Source organism: Rhinoderma darwinii, chromosome 2 (assembly GCF_050947455.1).
Source record: "Rhinoderma darwinii isolate aRhiDar2 chromosome 2, aRhiDar2.hap1, whole genome shotgun sequence".
NCBI lineage: Eukaryota > Metazoa > Chordata > Amphibia > Anura > Rhinodermatidae > Rhinoderma > Rhinoderma darwinii.
The window spans coordinates 434,623,563-434,649,163 of record NC_134688.1 but is presented as its reverse complement, the minus strand read 5'-3'; the positions used below and the strand labels follow the sequence as shown (position 1 = coordinate 434,649,163).

Here is a 25,601-nt window from a genome sequence, read left to right as displayed (position 1 = left end):
TGTCCCTCATAGATGTCTAATGGGTAAATTAAGGACTGTAGGTTTAGAAAATAAAGTTTCCAATTGTATTGAGAATTGACTCAAGGATCGTATCCGGAGAGTTGTGGTCAATGATTCCTACTCTGAATGGTCCCCGGTAATAAGTGGTGACCCCAGTAGTCAGTGCTGGGACCACTATTATTCAACTTATTTATTAATGATAAAGAAGGATGGGATTAATAGCACTATTTCTATTTTTGCAGATGACACCAAGCTATGTAATTTAGTTCAGTCTATGGAAGATGTTCGTGAATTGCAAGCGGATTTAAACAAACTAAGTGTTTGGGCATCCAGTTGGCAAATTAAGTTTAATGTAGATAAATGTAAAGTTATGGATCTGGGTACCAACAACCTGCATGCATCATATGTCCTAGGGGGAGCTACACTGGCGGAGTCACTTGTTGATAAGGGTCTGGGTGTACTTGTAAATCATAAACTCAATAACAGCATGCAATGTCAATCAGCTGCTTCAAAGGCCAGCAAGAAATTGTTGTGTATTAAAGAGGCATGGACTCACGGGACAGGGATGTAATATTGCCACTTTACAAAGCATTAGTGAGGCCTCATCTAGAATATGCAGTTCAGTTCTGGGCTCCAGTTCATAGAAAGGATGCCCTGGAGTTGGAAAACATACAAAGAAGAGCAACAGAGCTAATAAGGGGCATGGAGAATCTAAGTTATGAGGAAAGATTAAAAGAATTAAGCCTATTTAGCCTTGAAAAAAGACTACTAAAGGGGGGACATGATTAACTTGAATGGCACATACAAAAAATGTGGTGAAATCCTGTTCCATGTAAAACCCCCTCAAAAAACAGGGGGCACTCCCTCCGTCTGGAGAAAAAAAGGTTCAACCTGCAGAGACGACAAGTCTTCTTTACTGTGAGAACGGTGAATTTATGGAATAGCCTACCGCAGGAGCCGTCACAGCAGGGACAGTAGATGGCTTTAAAAAAGGCAAAGATAATTTCCTAGAACAAAAAAATATTAGCTCCTATGTGTAGAAATTTTTACCTTCCCTTTTCCCGTCCCTTGATTGAACTTGATGGACATGTGTCTTTTTTCATCCGTACTAACTATGTAACTATGTAATATGTGTAATAATAATGAGTCTAATGTGTGTACTAGTGATATGTGTAATAATGTGTGTAATAACGATGTGGGTAATAACGTGTGTAGTAATAATAATGTGTGTAATAATATTGTGTGTAATAATACTGTGTCGAATAATGATGTGTGTAATAATGTGTTTAAACATATTGTGAACAAGTGAAGCTTAAAGGTTATGTAAACCTTTGAAAGTGATTTTTTTTTACAATTAAAATGTCAGGTAGTGTGTTTTGGTGCAACTTTCAAATTAGTTTTTATTAAAAATTATTTTAACTTTTTGAGATACAGCTGCTCTGTATCCTGTATCAGCGGGACTGACAGGTTTAGTGTACGCGGGTCCTGCATGTCTCTCCCATGAATGGAATCTGAACTAAAACATTGATTTCAATGGTGACGGATCCGGTGCAAATGGTTTCCGTTTGTCACCGTTGTTTAAGGGTTCCATTGCTTTGACTAAATCAATACTGTAGTCAATTACGCTATTAATTCCGTCAAAACAAAACAACGGAACCCTTAAACAACGGTGACAAACGGAAACTAATTGCACCGGATCGGTCACCATTGAATTCAATAGTGATGCAAACCTATGGTTTCCGTTAGTTTCGGTTTGGATTCTGTTTATGGGTCTCCCTGACAGAAAGATCCGATGAATGGAGTCCTGACGCAGACATGAACGAAGCCTAAGTTCATAACTTAGATTATCTGCCTATGCACAGAGTGTACTACTTGCAGGGAAGACCATAGCGGCCAAAGGGCACAGAGAAGTGACAGGCTATACTGTAACAAGTTGGGCAACATCACCTACGGACAATATTGTACTTGTGCGATACTGTTTGCATTTCCCCGGCTCTCCTGTGCATTCTCTGCTTTCTCGGCAGTGGAAAATCCGAGTACAAGAGAGAACCTTATAACAGTAGTGGATTCAGTGCGCCGATAGTTCAAAGATAGATCCGGCGACACAGTATATTTTACTGTGCATGCGTGTCCTCTTGAAAGCATCACTAAAATGACGTGAATAGACCCACATGAAGAAACAGCAGGGGGCGCTATTCGGAGCTTGTAAATTCAATAACTCGGGATGCATAACTTTTTTTTAAAAATACTTCTATGGGGAAAAGTATTAGCTTCAAATAAGGACTACTTCTAGGTTCACTTTCGTTTGTGTCACAAATCCTTTAACCGATTGCATTGCGACCGCCGGATATATATATATATAAATGGGCCAGGGTTTGAGGTCCTTAAAACCCACATCCTAGTGTGTTTACAGCACGGGTTTTAGCTGGCTGCCCAAGCGATCGGATCCTGAACAGAAGATAGAAGCAGCTTTCGCTGATTCTATCTTCTCTGACCGCTTCTACACAGCTTAATGAGCGCTGTGTATAAAATAGATGAAAAACAAAGAATGGGCGGGCACACCGCCTATCTATGGAGTGCAAAGTCTATGCCCTAGAACAAACAACTAAAGCTACCAGAGAAAGTAGGGCACAAAAATTGACATGTACCTCCTGACATCTGCAGCCCTGGGATGACAATTCATCCCATGTGACCGCAGCAGCCTGTGATTGGATGTATCGGTCACATGGGATGAAACGTCATCCCAGGGGTCCGGCCTGGAGGAAGAAACATACATAGACTTCTGGATAAGTATAAGATTTTTTTTTTGTTGTGTTTCTGATTCTGCCTCAAAAAACACAACATCTGCTATTTATTGCAGGTTTTTTCTCCCCATTGAATTCAATGGGGAAATCCCACAACAAATAAGTAGCGTTTATGCAAATACAATTGACATGCTGCGGATTATAAAACCGCACTATAGGTCAATTTCTGAGTGTTTTTTGCTCCGCATTTACGCAGTGTGTGGATGAGATTTGTTCTATCTCATCCACTTTGCTGCTACTGTATTATGCTGTGGATTTTCCGCAACAAAATCCATTGCGGAAAATCTGCAGTATTTAGTCTACATGTGAACCGACCCTAAGGCCCCCTGCACACGACCGTGCCCGTAATCACAGTCCGTGAGTACGGGCACGGATGGCCACGGACAGCCACCTGCATTTGCGGGCCGTGCTCCCATATAAAGTATGGGAGCACGGTCCATAAAAAGCAAAATATAGGACGTGTCCTATCTTTTGTGGAGCCTTTCTATGGCAGGGACACCTTCCCATAAATATAAGGGAAAGTGTCTGTGGTTAAAGTGAATGGGTCTGTAATTACGGATGAATTCTACGGTCGTGTGCATGGGGCCTCAGAGGGCTGATTTCCACTGTGTTGTAAAAGAAATAAGAAAAAAAATAAATACATAAAGTTCCCCAAAGGTCTTTTCTGAACTTTGAGGAACAGACCATAATAATAAAAAACTAAAAGCAAAAGAAAGTAAAAATAAACTAAATAATAATTACACATAAAATATCCATCCAAAAAAAACATTCCCCACGCCAATCATTGTCGCAGGGGCGTAGCTAGGTGGGCAGGCAACTAAGAGTGAAGGTGAGGGTTGCCAGGGCTGCGCCGTGCATGACGGCAGCTTGCTGCCTCTCTGACGGGGCGGCACCGCCACAGAAACCAGCCGCCGCCACCCCCTCCTGAAATTTAATTGTACCTGCGTATTTCAACACCCAAGCGCTGTGATTACTTCTTTGCGCCACTTGCTCTGCTGAAAGGCGCTGATTGACAGGGCAGAATGACTTGCCCTGTCAATCAGCGCCTTTCAACAACGCAAGCGGCACGATGACGTTATCGCGCCGCTTGCGTTGTTCAACCCAAGCAGAGCTGCTCAGAAGAGAGCAGGTCTGCATTGCCACCGGACGGCATGGGAAAGGGATTAAGGTAAGTATGTTAAAAAAAATAATAATTATCCTAATAATCTTTATAAAAATGTGAGTTGTATTATCTACAGGGGGGCGCTATCTTCAGGTGTCAACTCTATCTACAGGTGGCTATATGTTGGAACTTTCTACAGGGGTGGCTATATGTGGGGCATTATCTACAGAGTGCTGTATGTGGGGCACTATCTACAGGGGCCTTATGGAGGTCACTATCTACAGGGGGATCTATGTGTCTGTGTGTGTGTGTGTGGGACACAGTGTATGGGGCTATTATAATCAGGGACACATTGTATTGTGCCATTATAATCAGGGACAGTTATTGTGCGATTATAATCAGGGACACAGTGTATTGTGCTAATATATTTAGGGGCGTAGTGTGTGGCACCATGAGAACTTTTTCTTCGTTTATAGGTGCAAAAATGTTTGAAAAGGGAAAACTGCATAAATGGGCTGTGGCCGGGAGAAGTCATCATAGAGGTCTGTACCGGAAGGAGAAAAAAGGAGAAAAAGAACAACTAGAATCTGACGTCACCTGTGAGTCACTTAATATAAATGTTTATTCTGCCTCTAATCAGATTTTTTTTTTGTGAAACTGCATCTCCCAGCATATCCTTACCATTGTTCGGGCCATGCTGGGAGCTGCATACAATTTAGTGCAAATCTATATGGCAGGGGTTGCACTAACTTGAGCTGTATTTGTGCTGGTGTTGTATTTATGTACTGAGCTTGGATCTAGTGTTGTAATTATGTACTGAGCTTGGATCTGGTTCTGTGTATGTATATATATTGAGCTTGGTTCTTCTGCTGTATTTTTGTACTGAGCTTGGTTCTGGGGTTGTATATATGTACTGAGCTTGGTTTTAGTACTGTGTGTATGTATATATATATATATATTGTGCTTTGTTCTGGTGCTTTATATATATATATTTTTTTTATATCTGCTGTATATCTGCAGTCATAGGTGTTCTTGCACCTGCGTATTTTGTATCATTTAGTTGGAATGTGCTGTTCAATTTTTGTTGTGTTTATGGTATCCATATATGTGGGGTTAGTGACTGCCTCCACTTGTTGTTCTTGCACTCCTCCCACTCTGCCCTGGGTGATTTTAATCAGTTCAATGCTGGATCCTACCATCCCCAGGTATATATGTAGGCTTAGTCCCAGTTCTGGGTGTATGTGCAGCGTAGGTTCCCACCTTACAGAGGTCGCCTTGTCGTGGCAGGTGGGCTAACACTTTTTGATCAAAATGTGCACTAAGAACCTCCCTATTTGTAGGTAGATTTAGCTTTAGTGCATATCTATTTATATTTAGTGGTTTAGGTGGCATTAGTGTTGCAGGGTGCTGTCGCCATTTTTTTATATCTGCTATATATATATATATATATATATATATATATATATACATATACATATATCGAGCTTTATTCCGGTGCTGTATATATATATTGAGCTTGGTTCTGGTGCTGTATTTATGTACTGAGCTTTGTTCTGGTGCTGTATTTATGTACTGAGCTTTGTTCTGATGCTGCATATATGTACTGAGCTTGGTAGAGAAAACAAACATGGTGAGGGGGAAGGAGATGTTGGTAAAAAGCCCCAGGGGGGTAAGCCAAACTGAATCTTTGCCCCGGGTGCTGTGAACCTAGCTACGCCTCTACATTGTCATAATGATCGTCCTGGCCCAATTACCCTAAAATAGACATGTAATATATCAAAAGTTACGGTAGACAATGACGATCACAAATAAAAGGTCTATGTTAGGGTAAAACTATATCATTACCAGAAAAAAATTAGCTGGAATGTAAAAAAAAGTATCTTTTTTCACTATTATTTTCAAACTATAAGCCTGAAGATTCTAAAATATTAAAAAGGATGTCTAAAAAAATGATGAAAAAAGAAGTCTGCATTGTCTACAAAAAAACTTTACAAAAATCATGTCGCTAGCTCAATAAATAAAAAAAAAGTTATAGCCGTTTAACTAATGCGTGCTAAAAATGGCTGAACGGTATCTGGTTCTGAAGGCTCAAAATAGCCCTGTCCTCAACTGTTAAAGGCTGTGTAAACTTTTGAAAAGCAATTTTTTTTAAAACATTTTTAAACAATAAGGTGTATCAATATGTTTTTTGTAACTTTGGAAATAGTTATTAAAATTTGATTTTACTTTTTTAGATACAGCTGCTCTGTATTCTATATATAGAGCAACTCTATCTATCGCTATTCCCCGACTCCGTCAGTCCCACGCGACTGAAGAGTTCAGTGTCGGCAGGTCCTGTGTATCTGACACGCAGGATTCACCTGTAAACTATCACATCTAAACTATCACACTATCACTATCACATAAACTATCATAAACTAAGTTCATAACTTAAATGTGATAGTGCCAACACTGAACCTGTCAGGTCCGGGGGACTGACGGATTCAGTGAATAGCGCTAGATACAGCTGCTCTGTATAGAGAATACAGAGCAGCTTTATCTAAAAAAGTAAAACAAATTTTAAATAAAAAGTATTTACAAGCTTACACAAAACACACTGATACACCTTTATATAAAAAAACGGTTTGCCTTTCAAAGGTTTACATAGCCTTTAATGCAGTCTCAACGTTGTATTTTGTTTCACCCAATTGGATCCATTATATGCGTTACCAGGATTTTGATCAATGGTGACATTTACACCTTCTTTATTGTTCCAAGAGACAATCAGACAACCCCTTTAAATGTGCTGAAGAAGTCAAGTCAGGTAGAAAGGACCACAGATGTATTGCATTATAAAACTGTTCTGCCAGTCCTGGACGGTCTCATTGAATCCTGGGCATTTGCTTGACATTGGGTTAGGTAGTCGCGTAGTGGTTCAGAACGCACTAGACTTAGTAGGTGCACGTGTACGGATCCAACCCAATCGTAGTGAAAAACAAGTATTCGGCACACAGGTCTGTCGTTTTTGAAGAAATCTTACTGCTTTTGGAGCTGTTTTTCTATAGAGTCTATGAAAACCGGTTCCATCAGAACAGAACGCCGTTTTTCCCATTGAAATCAATGGGCAGATGTATGGAGGCGTTCTGCTTCCGATTTTTCGGCTGTTTTCCCACCGTTTACGGCTCGAAAAATGGTTGAAAATAGGCCGTGTGAACATACCCTTAGTAGTTGTAAATGCCAGAGGCTTAGTGCAACGTTTCGGTCCTAAATGACCTTCATCAGGCACTGTACCGTTCTGGTTGCTTGTTAATCCGGTAGTTGGCACTTAGCTAGGAATGGTGGCTGACTGCTGTTGTTGGGGTTAGGTAGTGTTACGGGTGTGGTCACGGACCGCAACCTCTTCTTACCTGCCTCGCGCAGGCCCTCCTCTTCCTGCCGACGTCTCCCTCCACGGGAGACTAAATTTTGTGTTTTCATTAACTGTTAGCCATAAATATCAACATTAAAATACAAAAATGCTGGAAATTGATCACTCTGTATGTAATGAATCTATATAATATGAGTTTCACTTTTTGAATTGAATTACTGAAATAAATTAACTTTTTCATGATATTCTAGTTCATTGACGAGGATTAGTATATACTGTTTAAGGGGTTGTCTGGTTTAGAAAACCCATTTTCAAATACCCTATTAGAGAATTCTGAGCTTATAACGAGGGTCCTATGTCCAGGACCCAATTCTATCAGCCAGAATGGAGAGTGCTTCTTGCTCTGGAAGACCCAGCATGTCCAGCCAATACACGACAACTCACTAATTTCAATGAAAGCTATGTAATACTTAATTTCTCCTGTGGGGCCGCTACAAGGAAAATTAACACTTGCTGATGGATTCCCTCATAGATTAGAGCTGATCCCTGAGGGTCCAAGCAGCAGGACACCCTATGAAGAATAAATAGAAGCTGTATCTCAAAACATGTTCTTTTAATAAAAAACAATTAAAAAGTTGCATTAAACCCCATGATACAATGTTACATTTTTTATTTTTTTTGAAAAAGTGTTTATAGGTTTAAATTAAAGGGTCGTCCAGGAGTTAAGATTATAAGTAAATAGTCCAAGCACGATGAGGGTTTAAAGGGATTTTACAGTCAATAAAAATTGATGGCCTATCCTCCGGATAGGTCATCAATAGCTGATAGGTCAGGGTCCGACTCCCAGGACCCCCGCCAATCAGCTGTTTTGAAGGGGCCAAGGCGCTGCTTCCCCTTCATTTCTTTTAGCTCACTGTGAATCTCCGACACACATTTAGCGGTGATTCACGTGTATTACAGCCTTTTCTCCCATTGAAGTGGATGAGAGAAAAGACTGCAATACCTGTGAATGACCGCTAAAAGCGTGTTGAAGATTTACAGTGAGCAAGTAGAAATGAAGGGGAAGCAGCGCTCGTATCATCGCTGCAGCCCCTTCAAAACAGCTGATCGGTGGGGCTCCCGGGAGTGGGACCCTGAACCATCAGTTATTGATGGCTTATCCTGAGGATAGGCCATCAATTTTTATTGGCTGGAAGACCCCTTTAAACATTTGCGATTCATTCCTTGTATCGATGCGGAGGTGTGCAGACATTTACAGCATGATTCTATGAGCTATATGCAAAGTCAGGTCATCAGTAGAATCTCTCTATGAAGGATTGTGTGTGACATGGAGAGTGCAGGGAAATCACAAACATTCACTTAACTTTGAGAATTTCTACCTTTTCCATCTTTTCTTGGCATCATGTCTTTGCCAAACATTGGCATCTGTGGTATGTCCTTGCCATAATGTGGCATGTGAGCTTTCTCCTTTCCGATGTGTCCCATTTGCATGCCATCTTTTCCCATTGGCATATGATGCATTTGCTGTCCCATAGGCTGGTATTGCGGAATCTGTGGAGGTAATTGTTTCATTCCATAATAGGCACCTCCATTGCCATAACTCAGCAGATTAAGGAGTATGACTGATAACAATGGGAGTCTTTGTACAGGACTGAGTGGGAGCGCCATAACCTAAAATACAAGAAGATAGAAGATATTACAAGGGGCAGGGAAATAGAAATAAATACCATAAATTTTACATTATACAGTCTTCAGTCACAAGAATGCCCATAGATGGAGGTCTTTTTTAAATCAATTTCTGATCCTTGGGATTTTCTATAAAATCCTTGACATTGAATGTCCACCCTTCGAATACCATGTAAAAAAAAAATCTAAACAGTTTAAAAATAAAAAAATTATTAATGCCCCCAGACCAAAAAAACAAACAAATAAAAAATAAAAATCAATTAAATAAAAATTATATATATATATATATATATATATATATATATATATATATATATATATATATTTTGCTTAGATATAGTGTTAGATTACTGGCTGCTTGCAGCAACCACTAGGGGGTGCCAAAAGGCATACACTTTATTTATTGAACTCAAAAACAAAACTTACCAACTTTTGTATGCCAGTTTTCTAGCAAACTAAGGTCACAAAAGGCTCAAAAGTCACACAAATTGCAACTTTTGAGCTGTTTCCGTCACTTTTTTGCATCTTACTCGTGCAGGCTTTAAAGAGGTTTTCCGACTTATTCAAAAAAGGGGCCAAGGAAGAAGGGATGCAATAAAAAAAAGAAGCATACTTACCTCACAGATCCCCCGACGTTCCAGCACCATCTCTCTAGTCCTCCTCGCCACTGTTTATTGATATGTCTCCAGTTATGATGTGCTTGTATGCCCACGTGATCGCTGCAGCCAATCACAGGTCTTAGTGGGTATACCGCAAAGGACCGCTGAGGCCAGTAATTGGCTGCAGCGATCACATGGGTATACGGGCACGTCATCGCTGCAGCCATATCAATAAACAGTGCTGGGAAGGACCGGAATGGCAGCACTGAAAGCCTTTTTCCTTGCCTACATTTTGGAATGTCGGAAACCCCTTTAAGCTAAGACTGGCTTATGAAATTCAAGTCTTAGTAAATCTTCCCCAATATGCTGCAAGCTCCTAAACTCCCCCTAGTGGTGGCTATAGGCATCTAGAATTTTAGAATTTAACTCTAGATCTATGCATGGGAATTGGAGCTCTGCAAGTACTTTTAGGGTATGTGCACACAACCTCTTTTCAGACGTAATGGAGGCGTTTTACGCCTCGAATTACGCCTGAAAAGACGGCTCCAATACGTCGGCAAACATCTGCCCATTGCTTGCAATGGGTCTTACGATGTTCTGTGCAGACGAGTTGTCATTTTACGCGTCGCTGTCAAAAGACGGCACGTAAAATTACGGCCGCGTCAAAGAAGTGCAGGACACTTCTTGGGACGAAATTGGATCCGTTTTTCATTGACTCCAATGAAAACCAGCTCCAATTAGGTCCGTAAAAGACGCCGCGAAAAACGCGTGCACTTGTAAAAATGTCTGAAATTCTGGAGCTGTTTTCTCCTAAAAACAGCTCATTAATTTCAGTCGTATTTGGCGTTGTCGTGTGAACATACCATCAGGGTATGTTCACACGCAAACTCAAAAACGTCTCAAAATACGGAGCTGTTTACAAGGGAATTTTCAGACGTCTTTGAAGCCACTCACGATTTTTGCGGCGTTTTTCGTGGCGTTTTTTACGGCCGTTTTTGGAGCTTTTTTCGATAGAGTCAATGAAAAACGTCTCCAAAACGTCCCAAGAAGTGACCTGCACGTAAAAAAATGCAGCAAAAAACGCTCATTTGGAACAGAACGCCGTTTTCCCATTGAAATCAATGGGCAGATGTTTGTTGCCGTTCTGCTTCAGATTTTTCGGCCGTTTTTCAGGCGTTTACGGCCCGAAAATGACCGAGAATAGGAATAGAATAGTGTGAACATACCCTTACTGATATAGTCACATACTTTTATAATTCCCCTTAAATGTAACTATTGGTTAAAAGCCTGAATCTGAGTATATTGATATAATGTTATATAACTTTAACCATGAAGTATTTAATTATTTTTTTAATGCTACACTTAATACATTGTAATAATTTTAGTAACAGATGGCTGAAATTGTAATCAAATAGGACCTCTATAAATAAAAGTAACTGGAGACCACAATTGCTGTGAGTCAAGGAGCCAAGAAGATGTAATGTGTAACTGTGGAGTGTTACCACTAAAATGGATTCAGCATCATAAAGTCATTTTTCCTCTTATAAATCATGGATGCTACACTCATTTGCATAATCTTTGACTAATTATAAGACATTCATTACATGTGGAGGAAAGGCAATGCAGAAATCAATATAAGAAAGGGTTCTCTACAGTTAGAGAAGTCAAATTATGAAATGCACGACTCCAAGAGGTAGTAAAGGCAGATACTACGTCAGCATTCAAAATGCATCCGATTTCCAGGCAAGAAAAAATTAAAAATAGGGATTCCAAAGAGGCGATGCTAATATCCCGAAATTGTGATAAAAGAAGGTAATTTATTAACTGCTTCCCGACTGCTCACTGTAAATTCACGTCGGCGCTTGCTGGGCTATGTGCAGCGCTGACGTGAATTCATAGTGGGTGGTAAATGGTTATTCCCAATTTCACTCAAATTGTAAAAAATGTATACATTTTTTAATTATTTAAAAATAATAATTTTCCCCTACATATTTTTGTTGTAAGTACATTTAAATTTTTTTGTTTACTAAATATCTCCAATATATCGATACGGTGTCCTCAGCATAAAGGGTGTCCGTGTTATGCGCGCTCATGCTACAAAATAGGAAGGAGAAAAAGGAGAAGTGCGCAGGTGCGACATAATGAAGGAAACACCGGCGGTGGTCGTTTCCATGGAAATGACCAGCACAACAAAATACATCAGACGCAATTCAGAGGAAGGAATATGTTACAAACGCTGCACTACAGAAAACAAGGTATTTAGAAATATGTTTGTTTTTACATTTCTAGGGCTTGGAACATTGATCTTTATGTTGGGAATAACCCTTTAACAGAGCGATCGGGTGTCTCAGAGTGGTGCTGAGACCCGGATCACGCTGTTAACACCTGCCTCTGGTACCGGAGACATGATCGGGACCTGATTGTGACATTGCAGGGAAAGTTTGTTGTAGCAACAAACTTTCCCAGGCTCGATCGCGGGTGTTGCCACTGGTTGTCATGGCAACCAAAGGCCATACAATGGCCTTCCGGACTGCCATGCATGGAAGCCTACGAGGACCAGCCGGAGGTTGGTCCTCATAGGCTTCCTGTCAGAGTGACTGTCAGCGTCACACTGACAGTTATAACACATTACACTACATAGGTAGTACTACAATCAGTGCTGCAAGTCTTCAAGTCCCCTAGTGGGACAAAAAAAGAGTTTAAAAAAAGGTAATAAAAATGTTTTATAAAAGTGTAAAAATCTAATTTATAAGTTAAAAAAAAGCAACCTGGCTTTTTTTCTTATAATAAGTCTTTTATTATATGAAAAAAATGAAAACGTTAAAAAAAGTACACATATTTGGTATCACCGCATTCATAAAGATCCAAACTGTAAAACTATAATGTTATTTTTCCCACACGGTGAACACTGCAAAAATAATAAATAAAAAACAATACCAGAATGGCTATTTTTTGGTCACCACCCTTCACAAAGTATAGAATAAAAAGTGATCAAAAGTTACATTTCCCCATAAATAGTACCAATAAAAACTACAAACCGTCCTGCAAAAAAAAAGTCCTTACACAGCTTTTTTGACTGAAAAATAAAAAAGTTATGGCTTTTAGAATACATTAACACAAAAAAATGATTATTTTATAAAAAAAAATGGTTTTATTGTGCAAACGCCGCAAAAAATAAAAAAGTATATACCTATAGTATCGTCGTAATCGTATCAGCCCGCAGAATGAAGTAAAATTGTCATTTATAGCGCACAGTGAACGCTGTAAAAAATAAAGCATTTAAAACGCCAAATTCACTGTTTTTTGGTCACCTTAGCTCTCAAAAAATAAAAAAAAATGGAATAAAAGTGATCAAAAAGTTGTATGGACCAAAAATTGGAACCAATAAAAACGACAGATTTGGTTGAAAATGTGAGAAATTGCTGCTAAAGTTCTAAGCCTTGTAACGTTCTAGAAAAATAAAAGGATGTTCAAAAAACTATGCAAAGATAAAGTAGACATATGGGAAATGTTAATTAGTAACTATTTGGGGTGGTATTACTATCTGTTTTACAAGCAAATACGTTTACATTTAGAAAAATGTCCAAAATTTTTAATTTTCTCAAAATTTTGCTATTTTTCACAAATAAATATTGATTTTATCGACCACATTTTTTCACTAACATAAAGTTCAATATGTCACGAGAAATCAATCTCAGAATTGCTTGGATAGGTAAAAGCATTCCCAAGTTATTACCACATAAAGTAACATGTCAGATTTAAAAAAAAATCATGTGTGTCCACAGGGCCAAAACAGGCTGTGTCCTGACGGGGTTAATAGTTATCTTGGCTACGCATTTCAACGCTGGTCCGGCATCTTCCTCAGACACCGGACCGGCGTTGAAACTTGTAGCCACGATTTATATTAATAAATGACCTTCTTTTATCACAACTTCTGGATGTTAGCAGTGCCTCTTTGGAATCACCATGTTTTATTTTTCCTTCCCTGGAAATTGTATGTATATTAAAGTGGAGGTGGAACTCACCCACCGGTTGGGGACGGCAGCAGCTGACATCTAACTGTCGACACGCACACACCAGAGTTGTACTTGGACTGTACAACCAAACAAGGTGAGCGCTTTTACCCCTAACGCTCCCCCACGTATCCCCCCTACTTAATATACCGCACGACGTGGTGCCCTATGTTCCTTTTTCTCCTTCAGATATAGCATTCAAAATGGGCTAGATGTTTATATAATGACAAATGGTGTAGACGGTTATAACTAAGCTAGCAATGAATAACGTGTAATATATTGGGAGATATTGAACTTGATGGACCTGTGTCTTATCTCAACCTAAGTAACTGTAATACTGGCATACGTCAGAGGCATGTGTCGGACATGTGCAACAGGAGCATTTCCACACACTTGAGACTTACACTACAAACATAGGGTTAATGGAGCCTTACTCAATTCTCTAATCTGGCACCTGATGGTCCACAATACATGCAGTGCTGGCAAACATCAAAGACAGTTCCACATTTAATTAAAGTATATTAATAGCCAACTAGTAGTGTTTTTGTAGAGCCCAAGCTTCGGACCACTGCTAAGCATCGGGTCATGTGCCCAGAAGTAATACTTTTTTGAATTTTGATTACAACCTCTAATGGAGGTTTTGTTTGGTGTTGCTGTGAGGAAGGAATTTAAAAGAAAGAAAGAAAAAGGCTACTGTGTGGAATCTGTATGAAAGGTATCGTTGCACATTTATTGACTAAAACGTACAAGATAACCACTTGTTTTAAAGCATCTCACACGACAATACAGACTCAAAGATCAAACCCGAATAGTGTCGCCCATTCCTGCTCCTTCAGAAGTATGATTAAAAGTAACTAAATAAAAAGCCTTGACTGGAAACACTTCCAGGTCGAAGAAACACATATACAAACATTAAGTGATATAAAAAGTAAAAACCAGAATGAAATAGAATAAAAGGAGTCGATGCTGGTTTCTTTCTTAATTTCCAATAAAACAGTTTAATTCTATATTAAGCCTGGTAACATCATATTTAATAAGAAAATATATTCAGTTTTTTTTTTGGGATAGTGAACATATGAAATCCATTCCCCTCCTGTTCCACCTCCATCTTTTTTGGGGGAATTAGCAAAACGTGCTGATACATTATGAATTAACAAACCCTTACGAATATTATTAACCCCTTCCCTCTTTGGCCACTTTTGACCTTCCTGACAGAGCCTCATTTTTCAAATCTGACATGTTTCACTTTATGTGGTAATAACTTCGGAATGCTTTTACCTATCCAAGTGATTCTGAGATTGATTTCTCGTGACACATTGGACTTTATGTTACTGGCAAAATTTGCTTGATATGTTCAGTATTTAATTGTGAAAAACACCAAAATTTAGCGAAAAATTGCAAAAATTTGCATTTTTCCCAACTTAAATGTATCTGCTTGTAAGACAAGCAGTTATAACACACAATATTGTTGCTAACTAACATCCCTCATATGTCTACTTTAGATTGGCATCGATTTTTGAACATCCTTTTATTTTTATAGGACGTTACAAGGCTTTCAACTTTAAATTTAAAAAGGCTATTTTTACAGCGGCCAGTTCAGTTGTGAAGTGGCTTTGAGGGCCTTATATATTAGAAACCCAAAAAAAATCACCCCATTTTAAAAACTTCACCCCTCAAAGTATTCAAAACAGCATTTAGAAAATGTCTTAACCCTTTAAACTTTTCACAGGAATTAAAGCAAAGTAGGGGTGAAATTGACAAATTTCATATTTTTTTGCAGAAATTAATTTTTAATCCAATTTTCTTTATAACACAGGAAGTTTTACCAGAGAAATACAACTGAATATTTATTGCCCAGGTTCTGCAGTTTTAGGAAATATCCCACATGTGGCAGTAGCGTGCTACTGGACTGAAGCACCAGCCTCAGAAGCAAAGGAGCCCCTAGTGGATTTTGGGGCCTTATTTTTATTCGAATATATTTTAGGCACCATGTCAGGTTTGAAGGGCTCTTGTGGTGCCAAAACAGTGGAAATCCACCAAAAGTGATCCCATTTGGGAAACTACACACCTCAAGGAAATTATCTAGGGGTATATTGAGCATTTTGACTGCACAGGTTTATTACAGAATTTATTGGAAGTAGGCCGTGAAAATTAAAATCGAAATTTTTTCAAAGAAAATGTAGGTTTAGCTAATTTTTTCTCATTTCCACAAGGACTAAAGGAGAAAAAGCACCACAAAATTTGTAAAGCAATTTCTCCCGAGTAAAACCGTACCCCACATGTGGTAATAAATTGCTGTTTGGACACACGGCGGGGCTTAGAAAGGGTGGAGCACCATTTGGCTTTTGGAGTTCACATTTAGCAGGAATGGTTTGCGGAGGCCATGTCACATTTACAAAGCCCCTGAGGGGACAAAACAATGAAAACGCCCAAAAAGTGACTACATTTAGGAAACTACACCCCTTGAGGAATTAATCTAGGGGGGTAATAAGCATTTTGACCCCATAGATGTTTCATAGAATTTATTAGAATTGGGCAGTGAAAATAAAAGCAATCCTTTTTCTTCAATAAGACGTAGCTTTAGCGCAAAATTTTTCGTTTTCTCAACAAATATAGGAAAAAAAAGAACCCAAGATTTGTAAAGCAATTTGTCCCGAGTACGGCAATACCCCATATGTGGTTATAAACTGCTGTTTGGGCACACGGCAGGGCTCAGAAGGGAAGGAGTGCCATTTGGATTGCAGATTTTGCTGGATTGGTTTCTGGGCGCCTGTGGGACCAAAACAGTGGAAACCCCCCAGAAGTGACCCCATTTTGGAAACCACACCCCTCAATGCATTTACCTAGTGGTGTAGTGAGCATGTTAACCCTGCAGGTGTTTTGTAGAAATTAGTGTGCACTTGATGTTGCAGAGTGAAAATGGGATTTTTTCCATAGATATGCCAATATGTGGTGCCCAGCTTGTGCCACCATAACAAGACAGCTCTCTAATTATTATGCGGTGTTTCCCGGTTTTAGAAACACCCTAAATGTGGCCCTAATCTTTTGCCTGGGCATTCAACCAGGCTCAGGAGTGAAAGCGTACCATGCGAAATTGAGGCCTAATTTGGCGATTTACAAAGTATTGGTTCACAATTGCAGAGGCTCAGATGTAAAATAATAAAAAGAAACCCCTGAGAAGTGACCCCATTTGGAAACTACAACACTCAAGGCATTTATTAAAGGGGTGTAGTGAGCATTTTCACCCCACAGGTCTTTTCCATAAATGAATGCGCTGCGGATGGTGCAAATTAAAAATTTATATTTTTCCCTAGATGTGCCATTTCAGTGGCAAATATGTCGTGCCCAGCTTATGCCACTGGAGACACCCATCCCAAAAATTGTTAAAAGGGTTCTCCCGGGTACATGTAAGCTGGGCAGAGTACATCAGGGGCATAGTCAGGTGGTATAATAATGGGGTAAAAAAACAATAAAATAATCCATAGATGTGTGTTACGCTGTCAAGCAATCCTTTCTGCACAGGCCGGAGTCGCCCTGATATATGGCGTCCTTTCTTATGCCCCTTTTGGTCCACACTCCGCACCTTTGCAGTTTGGGGAATTTTGCTGGGAAAGTGTTGTCCTGGTATAATACGGGTGCCCTCACTTCCAGCAGATATGTTTGGGCCCTCTCCTTCCTGGTTCCCTAATTTTAGGTCCTTGATAAATCGCCTCTTGAAGCAGAAGAAATGTTCCCCTCAGGGACAACTGCATATTTTTTATTTCCTGACTTATTGGAGCCATAACTAATTTTATTTTTTCATAGACGTAGTGGTATGAGGGCTTTTTTTGTGGGACGAGCTGTAGTTATTATTGGTACCATTTTGGGGTACATGCGACTTTTTGATCATCTTTTATCCTATTTTTTGGGAGGCCAGGTAAACAAAAAAACGCAATTCTGGCATAGCTTTTTTAGTTTTTTTTTATACAGCGTTCACCATGCGTTATAAATTACATGTTAACTTTATTCTGCGGGTCAGTACGATTCCGGCGATACCTAATATATAGAACTTTTTTATGTTTTACAACTTTTTGCACAATAAAATTACTTTTGTAAAAAGAATGTATTTTTTCTGTCGCCAAGTTGTGAGAACCATAACTTTTTAATTTTTTTGTCGATGGAGCTGTATGAGGGCTTGTTTTTTGCGAGACGAGCTATAGTTTTTATAGGTACCGTTTTTGGATACGTGCGACTTTTTGATCACTTTTTATTCCAATAGTTGTAGGACAAAGTGACCAAAAAACAGAAACTCTGGTATAGTTTTTTACGTTTTTTTACGCTGTTCACCGCGTGCAATAAATAATATAATGTTATGATACCTCTGGTCGTTACGGTCGCGGCGATACCAAATACATATGGTTTATTATTATTTTTCAATAATAAAGGACTTGATAAGGGAAAAAGGGCGATTGTGTTTTATTTTATTACTTGCACTTTTATTGTTTTCAAACTTTTCACTTTTTTTTTACACTTTTTTTATACTTTTTTTTTTACACTTTTTTTCCAAGTCCCACTAGGGGACTTGAAGTTCCAACTGTCTGATGTTTTTTTTCTAATACATTGCACTACCTACGTAGTGCAATGTATTAGATCTGTCAGTTATTCACTGACAGCAAGCCGATTAGGCTTTGCCTCCCGGCGGGGCCTAATCGGCTTCCAGAATGGCAGAGAAGGAGACCATTGTGTCTCCTGTTGCCATAGCAGCAGTCGCCAGTCCTGATTGCCTGTCGATTGCTGCATCGAAGGGGTTAATGGCAGGGAGCGGAGCTAGCTCCGGTTCCTCACATTACAGGTGGATGTCAGCTGTAATATACAGCTGACTTCCACCGCTAATGACGCCGGATCAGCTCCTGAGCCGGCGCCATCTTGCCGGCAGCTACGGAAGCCGATCAGGCTCCGCCGCCGGGCGGATCTTGACCGGCTTCCGTGCTAGGCAGACCGGGAGGCCAGTATTAGGCCTCCAGTTGCCATTGCAGCCACCGGAACCGGTTCCGATGAGCTGCAAACACCTTAAGTGCAGCACTCGCGTTTGAGCGCTGCACTTAAGGGGTTAATGGGGGGATCAAAGCTAATTTCGGTCCCCACCATTACAGCCGGATGTCATCTGTAAGATACAGCTGAGATCCGGCGATGATGGCACTGGCTCAGCTTCTGATCCGGTGCCAAACATTTGGCGTATGGATACGGCAATTTGCGGGAAGTCATAGCTTTCCATGGCGTACCCATACGGCAAATGTCGGGGAAGGGGTTAAAGAAGCACTTCAGCAATTTTTTTTGTTTGCCTATATAGTGCAGCATAGGCTAAAAGCAAAGAATAATGTAGAGGCTTTTATGTATGCCTTGTGAATATCTATTTTAGTTGATCTGCCATTTATGGGTTGTATGTTATGTTGGTTCCTTCTTCAGCTCTGATATGGTTTCCCTAATGCAGCCTACATTTCCCATAATGCTTCTGGCTTTGCAGAAGGGGTGGAGTCTCATCACACTGCACTTGCTCTGTGTCCTATCTAAGTGCAGAAAGTGTTATAGAACATCTGTCCCTAACGGCAGAGTCTTAGCGTATCCTATGTAATGCAGTTTCAGCCTGTCTCCCCTGCCTCCTGTAGTGATAGATTTCCCTCTGTCAGTTTTTAAAGAAATGAGGAGCCGGATCTCATAGAAATACACTGGACCCTGCACACAGCACTCACAGATGGTATAGACAGTCAGTGTGAGTTAGGGAGGTTTTTATAACTCTGCAGCTAACCTGTTAGGGATCTGCCAGGTACTTCATCTAGCTATACTCCTGGGATTAATCAATCCACACCTGAGGCCAGACCTGTTCGACTGACACCATCTCCCACCAACCAGGGTGGCAGGCTCAGGAGTGGGAGAGCCTATCGCGGCCTGGTCTCTCGGAGTTAGCTCCGCCCCCTGCCCTTTATTACCTGCCCTGTGCTCTCCCTCAGTGCTTGTAATTCTTTTGGATTCCTGGCCCCACTGCTGCTTGCTCCAGCCTGCTTCTGCCGTGCTTCTGCCTTGCTGCAGTTCTGCTTGACCTGCTTGCTTGCCCTGGCTTGCTTCTGTCTCCGTGCCCGCTCGGGTGTACTCACTTCGTCCTGGTCCTGACTGTTCGTTCGCCGCCCCGTTTCCTCGTGGCGTTCCGTGGCTACTGCCCCTTCCCTTGCGTGTTCCCCGTTTGTCTTCCAGTGCACTTAGCCAGCGTAGGGACCGCCGCCCAGTTGTACCTCGTCGCCTAGGGCGGGTCGTTGCAAGTAGGCAGGGACAGGGCGGTGGGTAGATTAGGGCTCACTTTCCCTTCACCTCCTTCCTGCCATTACATAATTACAAGCCCTTACCTAGTCTACCCTTTCTCCTACGCTGACGCTATCATGGACCCCCTTGAGACCCTGACCCAGCAGATGCAGGGCCTCTCCCTACAGGTCCAGGCCCTGGCCCAAAGGGTCAATCAGGGTGACGCTGCTTTAGTAGTACCCCTCACCTCACCTCTAGAACCCGACCTCAAGTTACCTGACCGGTTTTCAGGGGACCGTAAGACGTTTCTCTCCTTCCGGGAGAGTTGCAGACTGTATTTCCGCCTAAAGCCCCACTCCTCAGGTTCCGAGAACCAGCGGGTGGGTATCATCATATCCCGACTCCAGGAAGGGCCCCAAGAGTGGGCCTTCTCCTTGGCTCCTGACGCCCCTGAACTTTCCTCTGTTGATCGTTTTTTCTCTGCCCTCGGACTCATTTACGACGAGACTGACAGGACTGCTTTAGCCGAGAGTCAGCTGGTGACCTTACGTCAGGGTAGGAGACCGGTTGAGGAATACTGTTCTGATTTTAGGAAGTGGTGCGTAGCTTCTCAGTGGAACGATCCGGCCCTAAGGTGCCAGTTTAGGTTAGGATTATCTGACGCCCTGAAGGATCTGCTGGTTAGCTACCCCTCGCCTGACTCCCTTGACCAGGTTATGGCCCTAGCAGTACGACTTGACCGACGTCTCAGGGAACGTCAGCTTAAACGCTTCAGTGTGCTCCCCTCTGACTTTTCTGCGATTCCCCCCGAGGTCCCGTCTCCTCGCCCCTCCACGGAGGACTCGGAGGTACCTATGCAACTCGGGGCCTCCATGTCCCCTCGACAACGTAGGGAGTTTCGCAGAATGAATGGTCTCTGCTTCTACTGTGGGGACGACAAGCATCTACTGAACACCTGTCCCAGGCGCAAGAATAAGAAGCCGGAAAACTTCCGCGCCTAAGTGATCATCGGGGAGGTCACTTGGGCGCACAGGTATTTCCCGCTAATGTGAAACGCAATAAAATTTTGCTTCCCTTTCAGGTCTCGTTTGCTGGCCGGTCTGCCACGGGCAGTGCTTTCGTGGATTCTGGCTCATCTGCTAATATCATGTCTGTGGAATTTGCTATGTCTCTAAAGATGCCTTGTATTGATTTACCTTATCCTATCCCTGTAGTAGGAATCGACTCAACCCCCCTTGCTAATGGTTATTTTACTCAGCATACTCCTGTTTTTGAACTCCTGGTTGGCTCCATGCATTTGGAGCAGTGCTCTGTACTGGTGATGCAGGGATTATCGTCTGATCTGGTATTAGGTCTTCCCTGGTTGCAGTTGCATAATCCCACGTTTGATTGGAATACTGGGGATCTCACCAAATGGGGTAATGAATGTCTTATGTCATGTCTTTCTGTTAACTCTATTTCTCCCCGGGAGGAGGTAAACACGCTTCCTGAGTTTGTTCAGGACTTCGCCGATGTGTTTTCCAAGGAGGCCTCTGAGGTGTTGCCCCCCCATAGAGATTACGATTGCGCCATCGATTTGGTGCCTGGTGCCAAGCTTCCTAAGGGTAGGATATTTAATCTTTCATGTCCTGAACGTGAAGCGATGAGGGTATATATCCAAGAATGCCTGGCCAAGGGTTTCATTCGCCCCTCGACTTCTCCTGTAGGTGCTGGCTTCTTCTTCGTGGGGAAGAAGGATGGTGGTCTTAGGCCGTGCATTGATTATCGTAACCTGAATAAGGTTACCGTAAGGAACCAGTACCCACTTCCTTTGATTCCGGATCTTTTTAATCAGGTTCAGGGAGCCCAGTGGTTTTCTAAGTTCGATCTACGGGGGGCATATAACCTTATCCGCATCAAAGAGGGGGATGAGTGGAAAACTGCGTTCAACACACCCGAGGGTCATTTCGAATACCTGGTCATGCCCTTTGGGTTGTGTAATGCCCCTGCTGTCTTCCAGAATTTTATTAATGAAATCCTGAGAGATTACCTGGGGATATTTCTTGTTGTGTACCTTGATGACATACTGGTGTTTTCCAAGGACTGGTCCTCCCACGTGGAGCATGTCAGGAAGGTGCTCCAGGTCCTTCGGGAGAATAATCTGTTTGCTAAGACTGAAAAATGTGTCTTTGGGGTACAGGAGATACCATTTTTAGGGCAAATCCTCACTCCTCATGAATTCCGCATGGACCCTGCCAAGGTTCAAGCTGTGGCGGAATGGGTCCAACCTGCCTCCCTTAAGGCGTTACAGTGTTTTTTAGGGTTCGCCAACTATTACAGGAGATTTATTGCCAACTTCTCGGTCGTCGCTAAGCCTCTTACGGACCTCACCCGCAAGGGTGCCGATGTCCTCCATTGGCCCCCTGAGGCCGTCCAGGCCTTTGAGACTCTCAAGAAGTGCTTTATCTCGGCCCCCGTGCTGATTCAGCCCAACCAAGAGGAGCCATTTATTGTGGAGGTTGACGCTTCCGAGGTGGGAGTGGGGGCCGTCTTGTCCCAGGGTACCAGCTCCCTCACCCATCTCCGCCCCTGTGCTTACTTCTCTAGGAAGTTTTCGCCCACGGAGAGTAATTATGATATTGGCAACCGCGAACTTCTAGCCATTAAATGGGCGTTTGAGGAGTGGCGGCACTTCCTGGAGGGGGCCAGACACCAGGTAACGGTCCTTACGGATCACAAGAATCTGGTTTTCCTAGAATCGGCCCGGAGGCTTAATCCTAGACAAGCTCGGTGGGCACTATTCTTTACCAGATTTAATTTCTTGGTTACCTATAGGGCTGGGTCCAAGAATATTAAGGCTGACGCTCTGTCACGTAGTTTCATGGCCAATCCTCCTTCCGAGAAGGATCCCGCTTGTATTTTACCCCCTGGTATAATCGTCTCTGCCACGGATTCTGATTTAGCTTCTGATATCGCGGCTGATCAGGGTGCAGCTCCCGGGAACGTCCCTGGGGACAAACTGTTTGTTCCCCTGCAATACCGGCTGAGGGTACTCAGGGAAAACCATGACTCCGCTCTATCTGGTCATCCTGGCATCTTGGGCACCAAACACCTCATTACCAGAAACTATTGGTGGCCTGGGTTGCCTAAAGATGTTAGGGCTTACGTCGCCGCTTGTGAGGTTTGCGCTAGGTCCAAAACCCCTAGGTCCCGACCTGCGGGCCTACTACGTTCCTTGCCCATTCCCCAGAGACCTTGGACCCATATCTCCATGGATTTTATCACCGATTTGCCTCCATCTCAGGGCAAGTCGGTGGTGTGGGTGGTAGTCGACCGCTTCAGCAAGATGTGCCACTTTGTGCCCCTTAAGAAGCTACCTAACGCCAAGACGTTAGCTTCTTTGTTCGTGAAACACATCCTGCGTCTCCATGGGGCCCCAGTCAATATCGTTTCTGACAGAGGGGTACAATTTGTTTCCTTATTTTGGAGAGCTTTTTGTAAAAAGTTGGAGATTGATCTGTCCTTCTCCTCCGCCTTCCATCCCGAAACTAATGGCCAAACGGAAAGGACCAACCAATCCCTGGAACAATATTTAAGGTGTTTCATCTCGGACTGTCAATTCGATTGGGTCTCATTCCTTCCCCTTGCTGAATTTTCCCTGAATAACCGGGTCAGTAACTCGTCAGGGGTCTCCCCGTTTTTCTGTAATTTCGGGTTTAACCCAAGGTTCTCCTCCGTCTCCCCTGGTTGTTCCAATAATCCTGAGGTAGAGGAGGTTCATCGGGAACTGTGCACTGTCTGGGCCCAGGTTCAGAAGAACCTAGAGGCGTCCCAGAGCGCACAAAAGATTCAGGCGGATAGTAGACGTTCTGCTAACCCCCGGTTTGTCGTCGGGGATTTGGTCTGGTTGTCGTCCAGGAACTTGCGCCTTAAGGTCCCGTCCAGGAAGTTTGCTCCCCGATTCATTGGACCTTATAAGATCATTGAAGTCCTCAACCCTGTATCCTTCCGTCTGGAGCTCCCCCCATCCTTTCGCATACATGACGTCTTCCATGCCTCCCTCCTTAAACGCTGCTCCCCGTCCTGGTCCCCCTCGAGGATACCTCCTGTTCCCGTTCTCACCCCTGAGGGGGTGGAATTCGAGGTGGCCAAGATTATGGACAGTAGGATGGTCCAGGGCTCCCTCCAGTACCTGGTCCATTGGAAAGGATACGGGCCGGAGGAGAGGACTTGGGTACCTGCCCGTGATGTTCACGCTGGGGTATTGATCAGGAGGTTCCACCTCCTCTTCCCCACTAAACCGGGTCCCCTTAGTAAGGGTCCGGTGGCCCCTCATAAAAGGGGGAGTACTGTTAGGGATCTGCCAGGTACTTCATCTAGCTATACTCCTGGGATTAATCAATCCACACCTGAGGCCAGACCTGTTCGACTGACACCATCTCCCACCAACCAGGGTGGCAGGCTCAGGAGTGGGAGAGCCTATCGCGGCCTGGTCTCTCGGAGTTAGCTCCGCCCCCTGCCCTTTATTACCTGCCCTGTGCTCTCCCTCAGTGCTTGTAATTCTTTTGGATTCCTGGCCCCACTGCTGCTTGCTCCAGCCTGCTTCTGCCGTGCTTCTGCCTTGCTGCAGTTCTGCTTGACCTGCTTGCTTGCCCTGGCTTGCTTCTGTCTCCGTGCCCGCTCGGGTGTACTCACTTCGTCCTGGTCCTGACTGTTCGTTCGCCGCCCCGTTTCCTCGTGGCGTTCCGTGGCTACTGCCCCTTCCCTTGCGTGTTCCCCGTTTGTCTTCCAGTGCACTTAGCCAGCGTAGGGACCGCCGCCCAGTTGTACCTCGTCGCCTAGGGCGGGTCGTTGCAAGTAGGCAGGGACAGGGCGGTGGGTAGATTAGGGCTCACTTTCCCTTCACCTCCTTCCTGCCATTACATAACCATTGTATGGACTCACCCAGTGGCGTAACTACTGCTATAGCAGCCATAACGGCGGCTACGAGGCCCACAGCATGAGGGGCCCCCTGCCACCCACCGGCACTGCCCCCCCCATGGCCGGAGGCTCCGATATCAGCTGCTATGGCTGCTACAGCGCGACGCCACTGAAGGGGTTGTTCCTACAAAAGACATGCATCCCCTATCCACAGGATAGGGGATACATGTGGGATCACTGGGACGCCCAGCGATAAGGAGAACGGTGGACCGAAAGTCCCCCGAATTCTCCATGACAAACCTCGGACTTCTGGGGTCTGTCGGTAGATCCATTGAAATTACTTGTGCACAGGTCGCGCTTGTGCGCATGCATGACCAGCGCTCATTTCATTTTTATTGAACTGCGCAGACCCTGGAAGTCAGAGGTTTGTCATGGAGAACTTCGGGGGACTTTTGGTCCACCGTTCTCCTTATCTGCCAGCGATCACACATGTATCCCCTATCCTGTGGATAGGGGATACATCTCTTTTGTAGGACAAACTATAGGCTGTTTTTTTGGGGGGGAGTGAGGGGGTCTATATGGCGTTATCTACAGGGGGGCTGTATGGGGTTATCTACAGGGGGGCTGTATGGTGTTATCTACAGGGGGCTGTATGGTGTTATCTACAGGGGGGGCTGCATGGTGTTATCTACAGGGGGGGCTGTATGGTGTTATCTACAGGGGGGGCTGTATGGCGTTATCTACAGGGGGGGCTGTATGGCGTAATCTACAGGGGGGTCTGTATGGTGTAATCTACAGGGGGTCTGTATGGCGTTATCTACAGGGGCGGTTGTATGGCGTTATCTACAGGGGGGTTTGTATGGCGTTATCTACAGGGGG

General features: G+C 43.1%; 1 protein-coding gene across 1 annotated transcript in view; it reads right to left on the bottom strand.

Annotated features, from left to right (window-relative positions):
* The window catches only part of COL8A1 (collagen type VIII alpha 1 chain), a 124,822-nt gene that overhangs the window by 10,427 nt on the left and 88,794 nt on the right, over positions 1–25,601 (bottom strand). The window contains exon 4 of the mRNA XM_075854442.1: positions 8,632–8,923. Within this exon, the coding sequence (XP_075710557.1) occupies positions 8,632–8,920 (289 nt within the window). The 5' untranslated portion in view covers positions 8,921–8,923. The remainder of the gene's footprint in view (positions 1–8,631; positions 8,924–25,601) is intronic.